The sequence below is a fragment of the Populus trichocarpa genome, chromosome 14, assembly GCF_000002775.5.
Source record: "Populus trichocarpa isolate Nisqually-1 chromosome 14, P.trichocarpa_v4.1, whole genome shotgun sequence".
In the NCBI taxonomy this organism is placed as follows: domain Eukaryota; kingdom Viridiplantae; phylum Streptophyta; class Magnoliopsida; order Malpighiales; family Salicaceae; genus Populus; species Populus trichocarpa.
In genome coordinates this window covers 182,714-207,089 of record NC_037298.2, presented here as the reverse complement: position 1 = coordinate 207,089, position 24,376 = coordinate 182,714, and the positions used below count along the sequence as shown (strand labels likewise).

Genomic DNA, 24,376 nt, shown 5'->3' with positions numbered 1-24,376 from the left:
TGACCATAAGTTGTTAGATATTAGAATGGCTGGTGTATCCTCAGAAACCCTTGAGCTGTCGATTGAAGAGGGATGGTTTTACCATTTCAGTTCTACCAGTTGTTTTCAGGAGTAACAAGTCCAGTTTTTGGTGCTTCATTTTTATGTTAGTAATTTGTTTTGCTATTGTTCTGCAATTTAATTTCTTGTATCGTCTGACATTCTTAATCTCGGGTGTCATTATGGTGAGCTTTGCATCCACTTTGAACAAGTCTTTGGTATTTTACCACAACATCACATTCTTAATCCTTGTAATACTTGCGGTTCTTTTTCAGGTAGTGTAGTTATAAAGCCTTAGTTCTTGAAATTGTGATCGTATCAGTTAGCCATCCCTGTTCCTAAGCAACAACCTCTGTCTCTTTGGAGTGATCAATACAAGGTGGACAACAGAAGCCAGAGGTTTCCAAAGCCTTTCTATAGATTCATGTGCTTTCACTTTGAGATTTCTGTCACTTATCAATGTTTGAATAGACTTATTCATGTGAAGTGAACCATTTTTCTTATCATGGCCTTTATGACTTATTTCAGCTGTTTAAATTCTTAAAAGAGAAAAACACAGACAGAGATAGAAGGAAGAATTACAAGGCAGAAGGTAGAATAAATCTTCAGGAATTTGCAGTACATCAGCATAACCATCTATCCATCAAGAACAATGGCCAGTCTACATTTGGAAAATTCAGCTTTGAAAAACATTTATCAGCATGAATAAACTCATAAAAATAGAATTCTTAAATGTTAAGAAACAAGATCTAATATAAAATAATAGAAGTTGCACTGCATACAGATAAAAATTCGCATCCATATGTGCTCAGATAAAAATTCTTCCATCTTGGTGAATTCACACGTTTATCCACCATCCAGACTGGCAAACACTATTCTGCAAAAGCTTTGAATAACCATTCCATGACTTCCTTCAGTATTGGGGGTTCCACTGCATATACAATAGTTTAAATAGCCGGCTTCTTGTTAGTGTAGAAAAGAAAAACGACGATAAACTGCAAAATGCAGGATGATATTAAAAACATGGTTTCTACAATATTCACAACATGAGTGCTATTCATATTCAAGTAATGCAGGAAGGAAGGAAGGCATGCATGATATATAAACTGGAGCCAAGTTTGCCTTTAATTGTATTTGCTACTAAAAAGTGATTGGTTTGTAATCTCACTAATAATCTTATTTAAATGTGAGTTTTACTAATTGGTTAAACTTTAGATTCAGTGGTTTGTTTAAAGTATCATAATCGTAAATAAAGTTGATGATATTAAAATAAATAAAGCAAATATTTTTAATATAGTAAAAGCAAATATTTTTACTATCGTAAATAGTAATGATTGAAAGAATGCTGGATGGCTATTGATTTTATCATTGATAAGTATATATTTTGATACATAGTAAAAGCTAGCTAATTAATAATGGCATGTCATAGTGTCCCTCCTATAAACATTCGTAGACTATCACATGCCATTATTAATATTACAATAACTGGTTATTGATATTATGATTGATCTTAACATCATAATAAAAAGATAATTAGATATTATGATTGATGGTTAATTTAGATAATATGTCTAAAGAATGTTGGGATATGAGAAATAAACCATTTTAAAAAGAATGAAGTCTAATTATTGCTTTCATTATTTTGAATTCTCTAATTGGTTCTCTCTCCTCTCTGCATACTACAAAGTAACAGAATAATTTAAATACCAACTTACCTGTACACGTGTACCCTCTAATCTATATGGATTGTTGGGATATGAGAAATCTTGGGCCACTCAGAGCCATTCTCCTTTCTACAATTTTCTGATAGATGTGGACATCCCCCCCAAATCTGCAATGTCTTTAATTTGGAGAGGCGTTGAATGGCTGTTGAACTTGGCATATACTTGAGATTCTTGCAATTCTCAATCCAAAGAGTAATGATTGAAAGAATGCTGGATGGCTATTGATTTTATATTTATTCAGTCCACGGAATCAAATTTAGGTTAAGTGGTTGGTTAGTAATCTCAGTAGTAATAATCTTATTGGTTGTTATTAAATGAAATGATTACGCAATTTTTCAAAAAAGTAAAAGTCTAATTTAAATTATTGATTTCATGGTTATAATTTTTAAATATACATTTTGTTAACATAATAAAAAAAGATAATAAGATATTACTCTAAAGAATGCTGGGATATGAGAAATAAACCATTCTTAAAAGAATGAAAGTCTAATTATTGCTTTCATTATTTTGAATTCTTTAATTGGTTCTCTCTCCTCTCCATACTACAAAGTAACGGAATAATTTAAGCCCCAACTTACCTGTACACGTGTACCCTCTATCTTATATAGATTTCTGGGATATGAGAAATCTTGGGCCACTCAGAGCCATTCTCCTTTCTACAATTTTCTGATAGATGTCGACATTCCCTAATATACAATGTCTTTAATTTGGAGAGGATGGCTGTTGAACTTGGCAGATACTTGAGATTCTTGCAGTTATAAATCACAAGAAATTGAAGAGAAGAAAGGTTGGCCAACCATTCTGGCAATGCTTCCTCAAACTCCTCTCCATTGAAATTACCTATATGCAATGTCTCGAGGGCAGTGAGGTGTTGAAGTTGGTGGGGTACACTCTTCAGTTTATCCCATCCATATATATTTAGGTATTTGAGGGACCCACTCAAGTTGAGGTGTTGGAATGAGTTTAAAACTCCTGCAGGAAAAGCCTCCATCTCCTTTGAGAAACCACCGATGCCCAGTAGCTCCAGTTGGGTGAGGCCGCCTAAGCAATCATCCTCTGGGATCTCTCTCAAACTGGGACACGTGATGATTTGTAAATAAACAAGAGAAGACAATTGTCGTAAACCATGCCAATCAATACTGATGAGCTTATCACAACGTATAATCCCTAAACTTCGTAGCGAAGACAATTCTTGTAAATCACTGATATGGATAAGCTCACTACAATCCATTACTCTTAATTCCTCTAGAGATGCGCAACATTGTAGTCCGCTTGGAAGAGCTCCCAATTTACACCCATCAACCATCAATTTCTTCAAAGAATATTTCAATTCTCGGACATCACCAGGAATTGAGTTCAACTCACGGCAGTCGTGTATACGCAATTGCACCAGAGCTGTGCAGTGTTGTACGCTTGGAATGGATGCCAGCATTGGACACTCCAATATCCTTAAAATCTGAAGAGACTTGAAGCCATCAAACTCACCAGAAAAATATCTCAGCTCATCACATCCGTGAATTTCAAACTCTACAAGAGATGAAAGACGACATCTCGGAATGCTTTCCAACTTTCCACACTGCCTAATGCTCAACTTTTCAAGACGAGGAAATACTGCAACAACTTCTCCACCTGGTACCATCCATTCTTCAAGACCATCCATACCCTGCAAAGTGAGTTCTTCTAGTGCTGGAAACAGTTCTGCTGCACTGCCAATGCTGCTACTATAGAACTCCTTGCCTATACATTTCACATTAGGCATTGCACTTATCTCTACAATCTTAAGGCGAGGAAGACATCCAAATGTTGGGAGTTGCCTCAACTCGCCACACTTATTAATGCTCAATTTTTCAAGACAAGGAAATACTGCAACAACTTCTCCACCTGGTACCACCCATTCTTCAAGACCATCCATATCCCCCAAAGTGAGTTCTTTTAGTGCTGGAAACAGTACTGTTGCGCTGTCACCGCTACTATAGAACTCATTGCGTATACGTTTCACATTAGGCATTCCACGTATCTCTAGAATCTTAAGGCGAGGAAGACATCCAAGTGTTGGGAGTTGTCCGCACTTGCTGCAGTCTTTCAATCTTAGCATCGTCAGATTATTGAGCGGCAATGCAGACATCCATGATGGGAAATATTCACCACCGTAACCCTTAATTTTCAAGCTTTTTATGTCTGGGTGAGGTTGCAGGCCTTCCAACGCATCCTCACTGTTAACACTGTTGTTACCTTCATCATCACTCCATTTAAGCACCAATTTGTTCATTCTTTTTTCACGCAATTTTGCCTTTTCAGCTTCTTCTCTGTCTCTAACTTGTTCAAGCTTGGATATCTTCAATGCTCCTCTTAGTTCATTCAAACATCCCAGCTCTTCAATTTTATGATTTGGACCCACAACAAAAAAAGGCAGAGTTTGAAGGCGTGTTAAGAGTCTCACCTCAGCTGGCACCATGTTTAGATCATTAAAATGAAGATGTCTCAAGCTCACTAAATTTCTCATTTTCTGGGGAAGCTTTTCTAGTGAGTTGCAATCAGTGAATCTTAATGTTTCCAAATGGTAGAGCTTGGTGATGGATTCTGGCAATTCTCTGATAGCAGTATCCGAAACATCAAGATATCTCAAATGTCTCAGCTTGCAAATTGAATCTGGTAACTCTGTGATATCAGATTCCTGCAATTTGAGAGTTCTCAAGCTTTTGAATTTCCAAGACCGATTGAATACATCAACCATTGAGAAAACAGTACGCAATTTTCTAGAATCAACCGCTGTTAATGCTGCCTCATCATCCCCACGAGATATGAGATTTAGATGACGAATATGAGATGCACCATCAACAGCCGAATCCTCCTCCAGATTTAACGCTTCTGATTTTGAGACCTGTAATGCAAGATCATGCACAAGATCATGCATCTTGCAACTTGTTACGATCTCACACTCATTCCTGTCAACATCTTGGAAAAAGGAATTTGCAAGCAAGTCATTGAAATACTTGTTGCCTTCGTCTTCCATCCTCCCATTTGATGGCCTGAGAAAACCTTCAGCCATCCAAAGTTGAACCAGCTCTTCCCTTTCAATTTCAAAATCTTTAGGGAAAATGGAACAGTATGCAAAACATTTTTTCAGTGTTGGCGATGACAGGTAATCAAAACTTAATCTCAATACTCGCAAAGCTTTATCTCCATCCGGAGAATCCCAAATTCTACTGTTTAGAATTGACTTCCATTCCTGCGTCTCCTTTTGGCGCAGTGTTCCTCCCAAAACTTTAGCAAGTATTGGAATCCCTCCACATTTCTTTGCAATCTGTTTTCCAATAGACTCCAAGTCTGAAGGTATTGTTTCTTGTCCACCCCTGCTCACCTTTTGCTTGATAATGGACCAACATTGATCAGCGGATAGTCTCCCTGGCTCGTGCTGAATCCCAGGAGAAGTCTCCATCATGCCTGCTACTTTCTTACTGCGGGTTGTAACAACAACAGCATTCCCATTCTTGCTGTTAATTTTTAACAGTCGCTCCTTCAAATCATCCCACTTACCATGGTCTTCATTCCACACGTCATCAAGAACAAGAAAAAATGTCTTATTTTCCAGCTCTTTCATAAGGTTTTGAAGAATTGCATCAAGACTGTTCAACCCACCCGTAGTTTTGTCAATCATTTGCAACATTGCTCCTAAAATCTTCACTTGATTAAAATCATTAGAAACACAAACCCAAATTGTTAAATCAAAGTGTTTTCTCTCCCTCACTACTGCACAAACTTTTTTTGCTAAAGTAGTCTTTCCAAGGCCAGCCATCCCCACTATAGGGACAACCGAAAGGACATGTTGGTGTTTGGTCAAGCTAGTCAGCATATCCATAACTATAGAAACATCATCCTCCCTTCCTACAATTTCTGAGCTGTCAAGGAAGGAATCTGTCTGTCGATCTTGATCCCAGCTAACTTCTTGAGCTCTATCTACATGTAGAGATGTCAATTGAAATACAGCTGCATCTTTTCGAATTTCATCCAGTGCTCCATTGATCTCCTTAACTTTTTGACCCATATTCAGACGGAATGCGACAGGGTTGTGGAGTGAAAAGCAGTCACGTACCTTTCCCTTCTTTTGGTCTTTTCGGAGAATCTCATAAGCAAACTCGTCTAGAACATCTTCAGCATCGTAAGCTACATCTTGTAGTTTCTCCAGCCAACCCTTCACAGAATCGTCTGTGACTGACCTTCTTGCTGCATCTTGGAGCACATCTCTGATCATGATCAAGGACTGCTTGAGCTTTCGCAGCTGTCCCTCCAATCCCCAAGCAAGTCTGATCCCTTCAGCAGCTATGGAACCGACCCTTGTCAAAGTCTCCTCCATGGTAAACGTAAGAAGAAGCTCTGCTGCCATATTCTCTTGTTTTCTCTGGGAAATCAAAGAAGAAAGATCGAGCAAAAGAGAGATAAAAATGGTCTGAAAGTTTTGCAATAGAGACGAAATGAAGTGCGTTTTGCGATGGGAGATGCATTCAACTTCAAAGCAGAGGGTCCCTCCCTCACTGTATTAATTGATTGATGGCAGCTGGCAGCATCTTCCACTATCCACTACGGTCAAACTTGGCACGCTGAAGCCAAGACAAGGACCCTCTCTTCGTATCCAGTTCAAGACATTAAAAGAATAATTTATAAGTCTTCTTCCAGTCTTTCTTGCGTTCTTTCTTTTTTTTTTTTTTTTTATGCAGCGAGTTGTTAAGGACATGATTTAAAAAAAAACAAACATATTTAATTGCATTTCCTAATCTTACGTACAATCTTCTGCAAAGTCTTTCTTTATATAAACATATATTTGAGTTAAAAAGTATTCTAATGGCCGGCCAGTTGCTTTCTAGGATTCGACTTTTTCAATCAATGTGATGAGATTTGTCATATGATTTAGTATTATTGCAGTATGAAGCCATGCATTCACTACTTGTTCAAGGCCCTCGATTATATTTCTCAAATGAGACAAAAAAATGGCAGACAAGAGAGCTTGCGATCTGCGCATCCGATGTGATCACCCCCGTCGTCACCCTAAACATTAATTGTCAATAATCGGATTAATTATTATTGATTCATGTTTATTTGAACTTATTTGATATCATATTTGTATTTGGTTTCATATAAAGAAAAACACTCAAGGTGGCTGCGTTTTCCAGAATCACATGATCTAACCCCTGTTTTTAGCTAGGTTCTCTTTGCCAATGGACTTTTCTTCGAGTGTTGTGCGAATACAAAGGGAGCACCGCACCCTGATGTGCCTGACCATATTAATTATTTCTTTTTGCTGTCTTTAGAACAGAGTGTTGTGTTTCATTCTCCTTTCCTATGCACTATCCATTTCCATGTGCTTTAGCCTATTCCCTCAATAGTTTACAGAAGTGTTTGCCATGTGATACTGCGAGATGCCCCCTTGCTTTCTGCAATTCTTTTTTTTTTTTTTTGTCTGGCTAAACGATGAATATTCATGAACATCATTAGAAAACTAAAATAATTACTGAATTTGACATTAATCACAGTTAATTGTGTGTGTGTGTGTCTGAGTTAACGTATTGTGATGAAAGTAAGCAGTTGGCCGGTCAGTTGCTTTCTAGGAATTTTATTCTTACGGTGAAGAAAATAATAGAGATTTAGGGTAGGATCCCAATCCCAATTCACCAAATATCTTCTATTACCCAAACATAATATTATATTATATAATAATATTTATGAATTATTTTGTAATGGATTTTATTGTTAAAAAATTCTCTTATATAATACAAATATATAAAGTATATGATGTGAATAAAAAATTTATTTCTATCAACCTTAATATAATAATATTAAAATTATAATTTTTCTAAATACTTTTATTTTATTTTAAAGAGTTAATTGCAATTATCTCAATTCACAAAAAATCTGGAATCAAGATACTGAAAATTAACAACTAGAAATACTTACCTTTAGACTTCTTATCTTGTTTTGGTTTCACATGAGGAATATCTTTACAGTTGTTTTTTATATTAAATACCTCGTTTGTTTGCTGGAAAGTAATTTTTTTTTAAAGTAAATTTTGAGAAAGTGAATTATTTTTTGATTTTGGTAGTGTAATGAAAAATAAGTTGGAAAACACTTTTCAGTATTTGGTTATGTCAGGGAAAATGAGCTGGAAAATAACTTATTAATGTTTTATTTTTTCAAGTTTATTAAAATAATGAGGAACAAATCTTACAAATTAAAAAGTTGAATGAGAATGAAATTGAAAAAAATATAATTTCATAAATTATCTCAAATAAAATAAATAATAATCAAAATAATAGAGATCAAATCTAACAAATAAAAAAATTGAAAGATGAAGAAATTAAAATAATAATAATTACCATTTCATAAATTATTTCAAATAAAATAAGTAACAATCAAAAGAATGAGGACCAAATTTGATAGATAAAAAATTTCAATTAAAAAATGATAAGGAAAAAGCAAATAACAATTATAAAAATGAGGACAAAGTTAATATAAAAATCAAATTCTAATGGATGAAATTAAAAAAAAAATATTCAAAACAATATATATATATATATATATATATATATATATATATATATAGCAATCAAAAATTTAAGGACCAAATTAATTTGATATAATTAGCAAATAATATGATATTACTAAATTTTTCACAACTTCCGGAAAGTGTTTTCAGCCCAAAATAAAAGGAAAACACTTTCATGAAAACTAAGCCAAATTTTCTTTTGACTGGAAAATATTTTTCGTTGACCAATTTTCTTATGGCAAACAAATATAGAAAAGTTTTAAAAGTAGTTTCCAGGAAACCACTTTCTACCAAACAAACTAGGCCTAAATTACATTTTGTCTTTCAAATCGCTAGAAGATATATTATCTATATTAAAACTAGAAAATCTTAAAAATAAAATATACTAAGTAATTAATTGATAAACTCACATCAAAATACCAAAATAAAGCAAGAAATCTAGAAAAATAAATATTTTTAAAAAACATGATATATAAAAACAAACACATTTAATTGCATTTCCTAATCTTACAGTCTTCTGCCAAGTCTTTATTTAACATGATAGCAACTCATTGTATTCATGAAAAGAATGTGTTCTTTTTCAGCTAACTTCTTACCAAGATATCAATCAATCATACATAACACTATGGTTTCATTCATAACATCATGGTTTCATTCATAAAGTTTTTATGAAAGTTATGTTATATTTTTATCGATTATTTAAGTTATTTTTAGATCTATTAAATTTAATAATTTATTTTGAATTAACTTTCATACAATTTAATTTAAAATTTGAGATAGATAAGGAGTCGGGTTGATAAGTTTTAAAATCAAACTGTTTAATTAGATTTAATAATATTGTTAAAAAAATCTTCAGACTAACTTGAATAGAAAAAATATTATTCGTTTAATATATGCATTCCATAGCAAAACTTGATTTCTCATCAAATTTACGTGAATTTAGTTTGAACTCTTAATTAGCATTTTCTTTTTTGAATTGTTGATTTATATAAATGAATTTAGAGCCTGAAACTTTTTTTTTATTATTGTAAGAATATCAATGTAGCTAAATTGTTTCCCCTTATTTATTTTTTTCCAAAAAAATATACAAAATAATAAACAATTTTTTTTTCTTTTACCAGAGTTTGTATTTACTACATATTTTCATGTAAACTAAGCAATACGTATATCATAACACAGGAGGGAGAGAGAACACATAGAAACAATCAATCTAATCATACTACATCGTTATATATTATTTTAAAAAATTAATTATTCTGTGTTACTTTCCTGGAAGCAATAGAATTTTATTGTTGACTTTTATTCTGCATCCTGACCAGCCTATGATTTATTATGATCAACAAATAGCTCATTCTCTAGTCTAGATTTAATTCTGTCATGGATGGATGAACGTCTTCCCATCATTATTTGTGTGCACTTTGAACTTGTAAGGTTGTAGTCTAGATTTAATTCTTTTTTTATTTTGTTGCTGTTCTATATAGCATCTGCCTGCAATATCAGCACCGTAACTCAAAGATCTAGTTCTGCCAGGTTGGGTTGCTGAAATCAAGGCTATTTCTGCCCCCATATAAAGTCTCTTATTTATGGACTTCTCTTCTCCTGTTACATGTAGAATTCTTCTTCTTTCTTTCTGTCCAATTATCACTGGAAAACTCCCTCTGGTTGCCGACTTATAGCAGCTGCATATCCACCCTTACAAGGACTCATGCACACACTCTGCTGCCAGGAATTTCTTTTTCGCTGATTTCTGCTCTACCTGGGTACTCATCAGATCCATGGTGTAAAACAAGAAATTGACATGATTTTTGGATCATTTATATCTCTACATATACTGGTTGATATAATATAAAAGAGAGATGAAGACTTGTAGAGAGAGGAGTCTATTAATGATGGTGACATCCATGAAAGGGTCCAAAAAAGAAATAAAGACCTGGAATTACAGTTTAGTTTTCAAGACTTATTGAAGTTTCTATAACTTTTTGGAGGAATTAAAATCGACTTCGAGGTTGGAATGAGTTTGTAGAGGCTGTTGAATTTACCACAACTAATTAAGTTGCTATTTTCGTCTTGTGCATGCAAATCTTATATCAGTGGAGAAATTCTTAATAGAGAGTGGGTAATGCCTTGCTCAGATCACAGCAACACTGCAATTTAGACTTGAATAAAATTACTATTAGGATCAAACTGGCTCTATTATTCTCAGCAAATCAGAATTTGTTTTTCCCCATACAATTGCGCTATCTGTTTTAGCAGGCAATCTTCAGTGAAAATCTTGAGAAAGTCCCAACTTTCTGTGTATCTTAATCAAAATGATTCAACTAGACATCAAAAAGTGACATCTGAACTTCATTTTGAGACATATTTGAATCATCAACTGTGAACGAATGGTAATTAACATGTCAAATTAGATTTATCCATGGAAAAAATCTTCACCATCCAAGCAATAAGTTTGATTTCTCAAACTTTCTGCCCTTAAAGCTGGGTTGAGGTCAACATTATAATGTAGACGAAATGTTTTAGCAGAAACTAAATTAGAAATAACGTAATCCATCATGTTGTCAGAGCATATACTGACTTAGTTAAAAACTAGTTGCAAAAAATATTTTAATTTTTTTCAAAAATGCTATCAGAAAATATGCTACCAAGTGCTTAAGAACTCATGTGTCCCTATGGATGTTTTTCATGCTGTGGTAAATCCCAAAACCGTCGTTTTCAGTGTCTTCAGATAGAAAGGTAAGATCTCTCATATCTCTGCAGATCCAAATTAATCTGTCGGTTCCCACAAAAATAGAACGATGTCATTTGATACAGTGATTGCCATTCAATTGTCTTTAATTTGGTGCTCCCCTCTTTATTCTTTGCTGTAACTTTCTTTTGCCTGAGATTTGGTCCTATGGGTTTGTCTCAACATGACGATCCATGTTCTTGAACTTACATCTGAAATTATTTGCTAACAAAGTAGAAATCAAATGAGAATAAAATAATTATATAAAAAAATTTAAAAATATATATATTTGAATCTCAAAAGCATAAGATAAAAATAGTTTATTATTGTTAATTTTTTAAACCGTAACCCGAGTTATAAGACCGAAAGTATTATATATGAAAAAGTCCTGAGGGTTTAACTTATATAAATTAACATTACAAAAAAATCCAAAATAAAAAAAAATACAATAAAAATAATAAGAATTAAAAGTGCAATAAAAAATAAATCAAAGGGAAACAACATGTTTTAAATTTGAAAGTTAAATTAAGAAGAATAAAAAATATTAACAAAACGAAAAAAATCAAAAGAAAGAAGATTAAAATAAAAAAAATAGTATTACACTATAAACTTAGATTAATAGGTGAAATTAAAAACAATGAAACTTTTATAAAAGGTGTCACGACTCGATTCCCGGATCCATGACCGACACATAGACAAGGTTCCCGTTCAAGGTTTCATACCTATGCGAACTTAAACTTACATACAAACTTATCCTTCAAATAAGTCAATCAGAGTTCAACGCAACAATAACAACAAAATTAACTTCATAATAATTTAATTGTCTTAATACAAGAGTTAATACAAATTCATAGTTGTGGAGTACTAACAAGACATAAAAAAAAAGGTACAAATTACAAAAAAAAAAAAAAAAAAAACAGATTCTTTTGCAGCAAAAAAGAAATTTTGAGCACAAGAGAGAGAGAAGTATGGGGTGAAATATTAAAAGATGAAACGAAGTGTGTTTTGGAATGATGCGATAACATTCAACTTTAGAGCATAGTTGCATGAGGGTCCCTTCCTCCCTATACTAATTGATTGATGGCTGTTGGCAGCTTCTTCCTCGAACTACCGCTGTCAATTTGTCATGCCATGGCTGAGAAAATTCCACATTCGCCTCTGTCAGCATTGTATGTATTTAGAACAACTTCTTGCACATTTTTCGTAAATTTATCACTAGATTTTTAGCCGCAGATATAAAGAAAGGGTAGATGTTCTTGAAGCGTGCGGAAATGGATGTCTCTTCTTTAAGATCTTTGAAACTCATGAATGAAACATTGCAGTAAGTTTGAAGTTCTTGATGACTGTTGTATTATTTGAAACAAGTAGCATAAGTGCTACTTCTCCTCCCAACTTCAGTTTTTCAGTTTGTTTAGAAGGACGAATTTATATGTTAAACATAATTATTTAAATGATCACACAATTATTTTAAATAAGATAAGTTGAATAGAAGAAAGAGGCAAGCCAATAATTCAGAGCAACCAAAAGTTTATCAATTTATTGATGATAAATCGTCACACACAGCTAGCCAAGGAAATTAAGGCAAGGAAAATTACACAAAGCAGACACTCCGAGCCTTAAGCTGATCTTCGGAAGTGACTACCTGTTGTATAAGATCTTAGCCGACAGGACCCTCATAGTAGTAAACCTGAAGAAATTAGACAAACATAGAATTTAGTAATGATGTATTAAGTTCAAAGAAATTTAAATTGTTGAATGAAATTAATTAGCTTTGCATTTTATCATGACATGCCTTGTCTTGTTCTTTTGCTCTGGTTAAATCTGATGGAGTTCCACTTGAACCTGCCCCTCCAAAACACAAGAGTTTTTGCCAAATAAACATTGTATTTTCTTTTCAGGGAAAATAATTTAAGTGAAATAAAAGGAATTGAAGAACGGATAAAAATGTGAAACTAAATATGATATATTTAAATCCTCATAACCCATACTTAATAAGATGTTTCTTCATCACTGTCATTATCATCGATCTTAATTTTAGGGATATGTTTGGACACTATTTAATGATAAATATTTGTAGGGAGTCTACAGATCCTTGAAGAAGCTATTCTGGTAAATGACCGATTCAACCCTCACTGGTATACTCTTCAGGCAGAAGGACCGCTCATGCGCTCCATCTACAAATGTTAAGAAAGCCTAGACAAGTGGAATCCAACACAAAGCATATAACAAAATAGAAAAAAGTGACTAAAAAACAGAGAGCAAAACAAATTTATTAACAACCATTCAGGATTTCCCTTTTAATTTAAATAATTAAAAATTCTTTAATACTTATTTAAATTACCAAGTTTTTTATTTATTAAAACAACTATGTTGCTAATTAAAAATATATATGTTTTTGTCAAGATAAAAAATAAATAATAAAAGAGAATTTTGACTTTTTTCTGTAAAATTAATTTATCAATTTTTTTACAAATACTTATTTTAATTATCTTAAAATTAAATACCAATAAATTTCCAAAAAGACATCGTGAAGCAGTAACAAAGAAAAAAGACAATCGTCAAGCTGTGACTGCGTGGAAAGCTTGAAGATACAGAGGAAGCTTGAAGATACAGAGGAAGTCGCCGTAGATGAACTGTTCTAATATTGCCTTGCCCTGCACTACACTCTTGTGTGGAAAAGCAAAGATTCTTGATTGCTTCCCTTGGTGAAGACATCTTTTCTCTTTTCTTCCGTTCCCTTCTCTTCTTTCCATAAAGCAAAGCAACCGCATTTGCCTCTCCGGAAAGAAAGAAACTCCCTCGCTTCCCACTGTCAAAACCTCCTTTATAGACCTTTATAGAAATTTTTTAGCACAAGAGAGAGAGAAGTATGGTGTGAAATATTACAAGATGAAACGAAGCGTGTTTGGAATGATGAGATTCAGAGCATAGTTGCATGAGGGTCCCTTCCTCTCTAATTGATTGATGGCTGTTGGCAGCATCTTCCACGAACCACTACTGTCAATTTGTCATAATATAGTTGGAGAAGGCAAACCCATAAATGGACCCCCACACTAAACAAAGAAGTGAAATTCAGTTCCATATAAATTTGCTTTACATTTCAAAAATAGTTTCGAAAAAAATTAAATTTTTTATTTTTTTACTTTAAATTAATTTTTTTTATATTTTCAAATCATTTTGATGTGCTGATATCAAAAATAATTTTTAAAAAATAAAAAAATATATTATTTTAATACATTTCCGAGTAAAAAGCACTTTAAAAAACAATCGCAACCACACTCATAACACGCTTGTAGTCAAAGCATCTACCAAAGGTACTCCAGCAATTCAGATTTAATTTGGACTAAAAGGACCAAATTATACAAAATAAAAGTTCAAATATCAAAGTGAAAATTAAAAAAAATACAATATTCCAATTCATAGTGTTACATGAGTGTGATGTTTTGAAAATGAAAGAAACTAGGAAAAGGCAACAAAACATTAAAAGCTTAGAAGTGGCTATAAATAAATAAAAGGTATTTTGATAAATTGAATAAAAATTAGTAAGTATAAATAGAAAAAAAAAGAGAGAGATAACTGAAAATTTAGAGAGAAAGAAGGAAAAGGAAAGAAGAAAAAGAGAAAATAGGTGAAGATAAAGGAAGGAGAAGAGATTTAGAGCAAATAAGTTTAAAGATAAGATTTAGGTTTTGATATTTATAAATGTGTTTTTTTTTAGCTTTAAATTTCTGTTTTGTTGAATATTAAGGTTTTGAAGATTTTATTTTGGGTTGATTGATGAGTTGATTTGAATGTTATGAGTAATGAGTTATTTAGTTGATTTTGGAAGATTATAGATAAAGATAATGATTTTGAGTTATGATTTGCTTAAAGGATGAACTTGAGTTAGAAATCTTAATATATTAGTAGGTAATATGTGGAAAATCCGGGTTTGAAGTTGAAGATGATGAAATTTCAGTTTGGTCCTCGAACTTTGAAAAAGTACATACTGGTCTCTGGAGCATAATTCGAGAATCTGGATAGAATTCAAGATGAATTATGCACAAAATTTCAGCATAGTTATGAAATTATGACATTTTCAGTTTGGTCCTCTAATTTGACAAAATTACAATTTGACCCCTAAAAATATGCTAAAATTCCAAATTAGTTCCTGGAACACAATTTGAGATTCTGGACAGAAATGAGGATGGATTATGAGAAAAATTCCAGTATAGTTATGAATTTATGACATTTTTATTTTGGTCCTCTAATTTGGCAAAATTGCAATTTGACCCTTGAAATTTTACTAAAATTCTAGATTGATCCCTAGCTGTAATATTAGCCTTTTTCAAACTGTTTTGATGAATAATTAAGGGTTATTTAGTGAATTATTATAAAGTCTTATTTTTTTCTTATGAATTAGATTTCAGGAAAACCGTTTAATTTTTTAGTTTTTAGGGAAAATGACTAGTTTAGTTAGAAAATATATAGGGCTAAGAAATAGACCCTTAGTTAAGTGTATTAAATAGGTTGTACGTTTTTTTCGAGTTGTTTTTTAATATATCTTATTTGTATTCAGATAATCTTGATATTCTGCATATGAGACATTAGTAGAATTTCCTCTGGTATCTGCTTTTGATTTCTATTTACTTTTGAGCTGGTTGGTGGATAATTCTCCATATGCATAAGAAATATTATAAATATTTGAGTTGTTAATATGAATTGGATCATGCTTCTTGATAATATATCTGTTTGATTATATTTATGAACATATGATATGCTAGTCAGAATACCCATGCTAACAGGATAATGTTAGTCTTTGTGCACATCGTATCTGAACCCTAGTTGGTCGAGGGAGTCACCAACCTGTGTGAACTGATCATCCCACAGCACGGAGCCTCATGTTAATTGCATTTTAATTTTTTTTACGAGTTTTACCATATGATATTCTCGTTATGACTTATTTGAGAAACCTTCATATAAGAACCTAAAGTTATAATTGTATATATATTCCTCATTGTTATATTACCTCATGTATATATATTGAACGTTGTCTACTCATTGAGTTATTGAACTCACCATATCATTATTTATTTTTTCAAGCTTATAGCTTGTTAGCAAGTCATTTTTGTTGGACCTTTATAATTTGCTCTTTTGGTTGAAATTTGTACTTTTTTTTATGTCTAGTTAATGTTCCACAACTATGAATTTATATTAACTTTTGTATTAAGATAATTAAATTATATTATGAAGTTAGTTTTGTTATTATTGTTGCGTTGAACTCTGATTGAGTTATTTAAAGGTTAAGTATGTATGTGAGTTTGGGTTCTTATAAGTATGGAACCTTGAAAGGAAACCTTGTCAACGCGCCAGTCATGGATTCGAAAATCGGGTTGTGACAATGAAATAGTGCATAATAAACAAAAAAAAACTGATCTCTTTTTTGTATATTGTATAATATATGCCACAAACCATAAAAATAAAATAAAACACATTTGGATCATTCAAAACATAATATCTAAAAAGATGGGGGGACTAAAATGAATGTTTTAACAAGATTTTCAACTTGCCCCTTATATTATCTAAAATTTTCACTTCAGACCCCTATCTTTCAATTCAATCTTTTCTTCTAAAAAAAATGCAATCGAGGTCTAATTTGAGCTCAAAAGATTAAATTATGCAAAATAAAAATTCAAAGATAAAAGTGAAAACTTTAAAAAAATGCAATTCTTCAATCTATAATATTACATGAGAGAGTGCATAATAAACAAAAAAAAAACTAATCTTTTTTAGTACACTGTATAATATATGTTACAAACCATCAAAAATAAAATAAGACACGATTGGATCATTCAAAACATACATGTATTATTTATATACGTCCTATCCAACAAAAAACAACCTTAACTAGTTTCTTAATTTTAATTATAATTATAAAAAAAATAAAATAAAAGGATTGATGAATTCACTGTGCATCAAGACACGTGTCTCTATTCATTCATTGGAGCAGTATTACATCTACATTTTGCCTCACGGTCAAGTTATCTTGCCTGGCTTTTGTCCCATCTGTTTGGGTGATCTTGGTGGGCCTTGGGCTGGGAGCATGATTGTTTTAATTCTTGGGCTATTTGTTTCTTTTGCTTGGGCCTGCGTCCTATTGCGTTTGACTCATCAACTCATTTTGCATCAGCCTTTCACTCTGCCTCTCTTCGCCTGGTTTCCCGCCCTGCCCTTCCCTCTCAATTGAAGCCACCAATGGGAGTACGTTTTGCATCAACTTTGATTGGGAAACCTATGAATTTTCCAATGGTATGAATTTTCAGCTTGATTTGAGTCTGATTGGGAAACCTATGAAGGAGTCGCTATGATAATCTATCTCTTTTCTTTACATGGTTTTGCATTCCTGCTTTCTCTCTTCTGCACAGTGGTTTAGCTCTATTGGAATTCAATTTACCGTCATTGGTTTTTATCATCTTCCAGGTTTCCATTGTTTTTTCTCACCCATTTTCATTTGACAGTTGTTTTCCCATGTATTGTCCCGAATTTATTCATTTATTTAGAGTTGAATTTAGCTCTGTGGTGTTATTTTCTGCTTTCTTTCTCAGGATTTCGGCTCTTTTGACGACCTTTGCTGGCGCAACCACCTGATGTTCCATGGCTTAGGTTGCGTGATGCTGCTCCGGTTCGTGATTTGCGATTTTTCTCTATGATTCGTAGTTTTGTTTCTTTTCAGAGATCCTGCTGGTTTCTTTTTGTTTTTTTTTTTGTTTTGGAAGCACTTTTTGATTAGGTTTAAGAGCATGTCTGAGCTTCCTCCTATTTTTTATTAGTGGTTTTATGATGTGTATGTTGAGGAATGTTGTGTGTGTCACCAGACTCTGGCCCCAGCACCAAGTACAAACGTTGAACATCATCAGGGCTAAGAGCTTCTTCTTTCTCGACTTTCGGCCTATAGAAAAAGAATATAACTTTTCAGTTTTTCCATAAATAAAACCACTCGTGAGTGCGTAATTACATAATTTTTCCTACACGCGTAACAATAAGTTCCATAAATAATAAAAGAGAAAGAGAGACAAACTTGAATCTCAACCTGGGCCTCACTTTTAGACTTGACTTCTTCACCTTGACCCTTTATTTTATCCGTTTCCTTTTCTTGATTTCAAGTATCAGAAGAAGCTGATGAGTGCAAGACTGAGAAGTACTGGTGTGTTTCTTGCTCTTTTCTTGCTCACTCTCTCTTTTCTTGGCCAGTTTGGTTAAGAACAAACGAGGGAAAAGAAAAATGGGGTTTTCTTGCTCTTTTCTAGTTACTGACGGAGAATTGAAAGGGAAAAAATAAGATCAAGTTCATTAAAATGTATGGATTGGTATGGTTTAGGACTTCTGGTACTATGATAAATGTGTGTAAGTGAGAATTTTGATTTTTCCCATTGTTTGCCAGATTTTCAGAGTAGAGTAAAATTACAGCATTTGAGTTATGCGAGGTATATATATGGTTTGAAACCTTTTGCTGATAGCAGAAAAGGTATCTGTCTGAAAAAGTTGTAAAATAACAGCATTTGAGTTATGTGCATCATATATATATACATTGAAAACCCAAAGCAACACAAAATTCCCAACTTCATGTTTCTGCTGTCAGGGGCTAAAATTGCTTATTGGATGGATTCTTTGTAAAAATGTGGCTGCAAGAAAACTACCATTGGCCTTCTTTTAGCTTTCTTGTGTTGGCTCTGAGAGTAAGATTTTTTGAACAAGTTAATAATAATTAAGGTGACCTTTAATTTCCATGTAATAACATAATCGTTTTCAGTACCTGCTTCTGCTTTTGTTTGCCATTAACTGCTTGATTGGCTCTTCGGGCTTCCTAGATTTCCAACTACAGTATTGCTCATCGCTTCCTGCAGAATGTTTATCAACAATATTTAGAATAAAATCTAATATCCCCAGTTTAGTTGGGAAAATGGAGAATTTATATGCTTGCTACTACAAAACAATGATCATGTCAAATCTTGTGATGGCATTTGTTTAATACTTTTTTCTTGGAATTTCTTGTAACAGTCCCTTTTCTTCCTCATTCTTTAATATTGTTGCCCGAGTTTAACTTTCAGTGGGTTCATAAGCAAAGGAATTGTGTCAGTACTAACCTGAGTTATTGAAACTTGACTGAGGTTGGTGGGAGTTGCAGAAGTTTGGCTAAGGTTGGTGGGAGTTATTGAGATTTGGCTGATGGGAGGAGTTATTGAAGCTAGGCTGTGGTTGGGAGAGGGGCCGAAAGCTTTAGCTAAAAAAAGGTAGTTCATCTTTTCTTCAGCATAATCTCTCAGTCTGTTGAGCTCTGGCAAGACTTCTGTGCCAAGATCTGGCCTGTCTTTCCGTCTCAGTTCTGCACATTGGAGTGCAAGCTTTGCAAAACATAAAGTCTCTTCAATTGGCCAATCAGGCACATCTGAGTCTAGAACTTCTTTGAGAGTCTCATTTTCAATTGCTTGTTCAACAATGTGAGTCAAGCCCATTGGTGGCTTGGCTGTTATGACTTGCAGAAGCAAGATCCCTAAGGAATATACATCAGATTTCACACCAAGCATTCCAGTTTGTTGATACTCTGGATCAATATAGCAGAAAGTTCCAGCAGCTGATGTCATGTGGTATTGTGTTACATTCTCAGAAGTAGTGGGAACAAGCCTGGCCAATCCAACATCACTAATCTTACTGGTGTAATTGTTGTCTAGCAAAATGTTTCCTGGCTTGAGGTCACGGTGAACCAGTGGCTCTGGCTTGGTCTGATGGAGAAAGAGCAGACCTGTGGCTATCTCAGCTGCAATTCGGAACCTGATTTGCCAAGAAAGAGCTGGTGTATTCCCTCTCTTGAAGAGACAGTCTTCTAAGCTTCCTTTTGCCATGTATTCATAGACTAGAATACCATACTCTGGGCAGGCTCCTAGAAGCAGTACCATGTTTGGATGCCGTATTAAGCTAAGCACTTCAACCTGCAAGGTACAGACTAGATTTTCAATTCCATAATGCTCATTTTCTTCTCTTAAAAAACTGTCTACATAACTTCGATTCATATGCTTTGAAAATGTTATGCTCATTGTTGTTTTTCTCTTTCAATTTAGAACACTCAAGGCACTGCAGGTCAGGTGATTTTCAATAAGGTTTTGGTTGAGAAAACATCCATTTGATGCATTTACTGGTGCTTTTTAATGGTTTTGATATGTCAAAGTCAAAATCATTCAAAAGCACCTAAAAATCATCAATCTGGTACCTTTTAGACAAAAAGCACTTTGGAAAAACATTTTCAATCGCATTATTAATCAGTTTTCTTTGTTTCTCACCTCTCTTTGAAATTGAGACCTTCCTTGGGCTGCATCAGGACGTAAAACCTTGACTGCAACTGGTGTATGATCAAGATAACAGTTGTAAACTGGGCCATAACCTCCTCCCCCAATCTTCTTTGATTCCGAAAAGTATTGTGTTGCTACTTCAATCTCCTCAATACTGTATCTCCTGTATCTGATACCATGATAAGATAGATTATCCTTTGCTCGTTTCGTTTTTGCAGCTTCTTTGAGGGTTTTCTCTATGTTGAGTCTCCTTTGCGCTTCTATTGCAGCTCTCTTCTCAGCTTCTTCAGCAGCGTCTATGGCTTCTCTGCACCTGGCTTTCTCTTGCTCTATAATCGACAGTGCAGCTTCTTCGGAAAACCTAGACTCTTCCAATCTTCGTTCTTCTTCTATTCTCCAGCGATCCAGCTCTGTTGCCTATATACATACCATTTTAGAACCTACTGGGAATCTTACTAGTGCACGTAGAAAACATGAATTCTCTGTACCTTCCGTTTTGCTGTAAGTGCTTCTCTACATGCTGCGTTGTACAAGTCCATTGTTTGCTTCAACTCTAGTTTTCGCCTCCTCATCTCAGACTCCATGTCATCCTATATGTTTCAATTACAGATTAGGAGAAAGCATTTAGATCATGCATCTGTGCTTTATTATCACACTTTGCGCAGTCTTATTGACTTTAAAGTTAAAACAACAAATGAAAGGCTAAAGAAATCAAAATATAAAATTGCCTTTTCCAATCATGGAAAGATCGATGTAAGATTATGCTACAAGCCATCATATATAAGATGTTACTCTATCTAAATTGACCGAATAATCTTAGCTATTTTGCAGAATTCAGTGTATAACCCAAGAAGAAAAACTTAAATTGCATGTTCTTGACAATATTCACAGTGTAGCCTGAATCAAACAACTTGAGGATATGATCTAACTAGATTAATTTTCCTGTTAATAGGAAAAAAATGGTTAAAATAATAACTCTATTATTAAACATCCTTTATTTCCTTAAGTGTTTACAGTGTTTGATGGTTAGTTGAGCTTATTTACCTAATCATGCTATTGTCAAAACGGTTAATTGCTTACCAGGCTGTGTGTTGAACCAGTAAAAGATGTTCTGCCGCTATCTTGTGAAATTGATGAAAATCCCTGATGGTAATTGGGGCTAAAGAACTTTGGTCCTGATTGTATAGATGCAAAGCTAGTGTCTGAGCTAGTTGAAACCGAGGGGTTGCTCCAGAATCCATGAAATCATAGGTTACAGAAGACATGCGGTCAGTGCTTGGCCTGCTGGAGCTGACAAATGATATGTCAGTTTCTGACATGAGATCTGCAAATGATTTTACACTATGACCCTGTCCTTCTCTTCCAAATGGTGACCTGTTGTTACCAACAATTGTATTATGTTCAGCCTTTGAACAAATTAAATCATAGCCAAGCTTTAGCAATAAAAAAAGGAATATATTACAAAGACATCCCAGACTATCACTCCATAAATATTTACTGATTATATATGCACGTTATATTATATCATGTTCACTGCCATCCCCTCTCATCTTCTAAAATGATTTGATGCATTCCTTACTTACCTGAAGGTTTCACCAACTGAGATACGAGGCTTGACTGGCATCGTTCTCTCTGTCAGCAGAAGACCATAAATTGGATTTTGGATTAGGATTAAGACAAAATAAAATGGAAAAAGGACCATATGATTGGGAGAATAAACCTTTTATGCTCCAAACATGTTTGTATAGTGCTTCAGAAGAATCTACCCTTGGACTATTTTGGTTCTGTTGGTTTTGTATTTGATCTAGAAGTGGGGAGGCGAATGGGGCAGGACGAGAAGCATTTCTCATTGTAGAGACCTTTCCTTTTGATACAACATACACAATACAGAAATCAGGTGCCCCTCTTGACACAGTGCTTGGTACATCTGCCTTGAATTTTAACAAAACCAATGGAGTTAAATGAGTCTGGTCGCTCAATGCACAAATACATCAGCAAAAAATGGAATTGAATTCTCAATTTTCATCTCTCGTGATTGTTATTGTTGATTATCTTTCCATCTGTATGTGATTTATCCTGACTGTTCAATGATTTGCTTATCAGATATTGCCAATCAAAGTTCAGAGTTGAGGAGAATATATAAAATTCTGCTAGTATTCTGAAAGTTGACCTATGTGAAAACAAAGTGCTTTTCATCTGAAATAGCACCAAAACTGATGCTGTTTTGAATGCTTTTCAAAGTTTTTGATGTGAGGGTCTCGAAACCATAAAAGAGGACCTCAAACAGCATCAATCCAAATGCATTTTGAAACACACCCGAACCACAATACCAAAAGGTGTACTCTTCAAGTAAAACTGAGTTCCTTTTGTTGGAAATAGTCTGTTCTTCCTGTTTTTACACAGATTGAAGGTAACCTGAATTTAAATTCTGGTGGGGTGTGTGCAGGTAGAGTTGCCAAGTCAGGAGGGGGCTAGGGACGGCAAAAATACCTCATAAATCCACTCCGTGATGGGGTTCCGAGAACCAAAGTCTCGATTGCTGCATGGGAAACATATTCTGTTATTGCTTTTGCTATATCTGTGCTTTCAAGTGCAACATCAAGGCAATGCACCTGATACAAAAAAAAAAAAAAAATCTGTATGTTGGAATGGAAAGGAGAAACAAGGTACATTTGCACATCTATCTACATAAAGGCATGAGAAATTGAAAAATGATGGTTTTCTTCCATCATTTTGGATGCTTGTGTTTATAAGAGAGATTCCTATGGATTTTAACTTCTTTTATTCTTCTCATGTTCTAGACATTTTCCACCCCTAAAGGTGCATATTTATATCGTGGAAAGGAGGAATAACAATGACAGGCTCAGAAACGTACATCTTTGCGAGTACAATAGCATCGAAATGTAAGGAAGAGATCCTTTGCCATCTTCTCAAGCTGCTGCTTTCCTGGTGAAGAATAATCACCAGGCGATCCATGGCCTGGTCGTGAAACAATGCAAACATGTGGAAGAGAAAGAAGATTAGAACATGAAACCTAGAACTTGAAAAACCACTTGAGAGATCAAAGGAGCTGTAAGGCATTGAATGTAAGTTGAGCAACCCCTTTTCAATTTTGGGGCACATAGGTCGGTCGTAACATCATTAATCTGTCATTATTCTAAATAACGAATCAGAGAGAGAATGATAAATTACTTGTAACAAATGATGATGATGATGATGATGATTTGTTAAAAACATGGATTAGAATAAGATTTTGGCCTTTGGTGAGAAGATTTTCCACAGTCCATTTCAATGCATTTTGGCTCCCCTTGTCTTTATCTACAGCAACTGCCACCAGCCCATTTCCTTCTCCTCCCTTCTTGGTACCGTGTCCCTTCGAGAGCCACATTTTCTGTCTTGTATCTTCTCAACACAGAAAAGAATTCAAAGGCCTGTAATTGTCATCAAGAAAAGACCGCCTAAGAGGCCTTGAAACCTCTCTTCTATCACCCTGGATGTGCTCTGATGCTTTCTGGTCGAAGAGGAGTTTTAAGTGCTTTCTGAAGGGAAATGCCAATTGGATGCAAGCCTCAGTGTGTTTCCAGCAGAAATGACACCCCTCGTATTCTCAGTCCCTGTTTAGAAGATTGCCTATATTTAGTGATCGAGGGCCATTGATGAAGCTGTGCCGTTTCAATGGACACACGATGTTACTAAATAAAGGATGGTCTTCGGTATACTTTGTTCACTGATGGACTCTATACCATTGTTTACATGATTATTGAATTATATTCAAGTTTTTATAAGAGATTCCTAGGCCAGTTCTATTGAGAACCATCATCTGCTACATGAAAATTCTAAAATTCGGCTCGAAATTTCATGTTTTGCCAATCTCCCTTAATTTTCTTAGACTTTTTATGTTGTTTTGAATTTTATAATATTTTCTTTTATATTTTAAGATTATGATTTCATTACTTTAGTATTGGTCGGTTTTCTAGCCTATTGATTCATAGGCATTGTAAAACTCTTGAGGATATAAACTTGGTCA

The 24,376-nt window shown here is 34.1% G+C and overlaps 1 protein-coding gene and 1 long non-coding RNA gene across 7 annotated transcripts; one reads left to right on the top strand and one right to left on the bottom strand.

Moving 5' to 3' along the window:
- Positions 1–607: 607 nt before the first annotated feature.
- On the bottom strand, positions 608–6,258 carry LOC112324016 (putative disease resistance protein RGA3). Of its 2 annotated transcripts, none has more exons than XM_052446897.1 (2): positions 1,755–6,258; positions 608–970 (listed from the first exon to the last, which is right to left on the bottom strand). In XM_052446897.1, the coding sequence occupies exon 1, from the start codon at positions 6,145–6,147 to the stop codon at positions 2,359–2,361; it is 3,789 nt and encodes a 1,262-aa protein (XP_052302857.1). In that variant the 5' UTR covers positions 6,148–6,258; the 3' UTR covers positions 608–970; positions 1,755–2,358. The 2 variants fall into 2 exon arrangements, with proteins under 2 accessions (XP_052302857.1, XP_052302858.1); XM_052446898.1 differs by having other exon boundaries at positions 608–3,546; positions 3,796–6,258.
- Positions 6,259–17,178: 10,920 nt separating this feature from the next.
- LOC112324018 (uncharacterized) lies at positions 17,179–24,183 on the top strand. 5 transcript variants are annotated; one of them, XR_008057258.1, is made up of 8 exons: positions 17,179–17,485; positions 17,611–19,999; positions 20,122–20,472; positions 20,568–20,850; positions 21,433–22,246; positions 22,453–22,685; positions 22,796–23,015; positions 23,151–24,183. It is a non-coding gene; the product is annotated as an uncharacterized LOC112324018 (long non-coding RNA). The 5 variants fall into 5 exon arrangements; XR_008057257.1 differs by having other exon boundaries at positions 17,181–17,485; positions 20,379–20,472; positions 20,619–20,850; XR_002977564.2 differs by having other exon boundaries at positions 17,181–17,485; positions 20,379–20,472.
- The last annotated feature ends 193 nt before the right edge of the window (positions 24,184–24,376 follow it).

What these genes read in the sequence shown, in the direction of transcription:
- LOC112324016 (XM_052446897.1), bottom strand. Translation starts at nt 6,147, where the DNA reads ATGGCAGCAGAGCTTCTTCTTACGTTTACCATGGAGGAGACTTTGACA.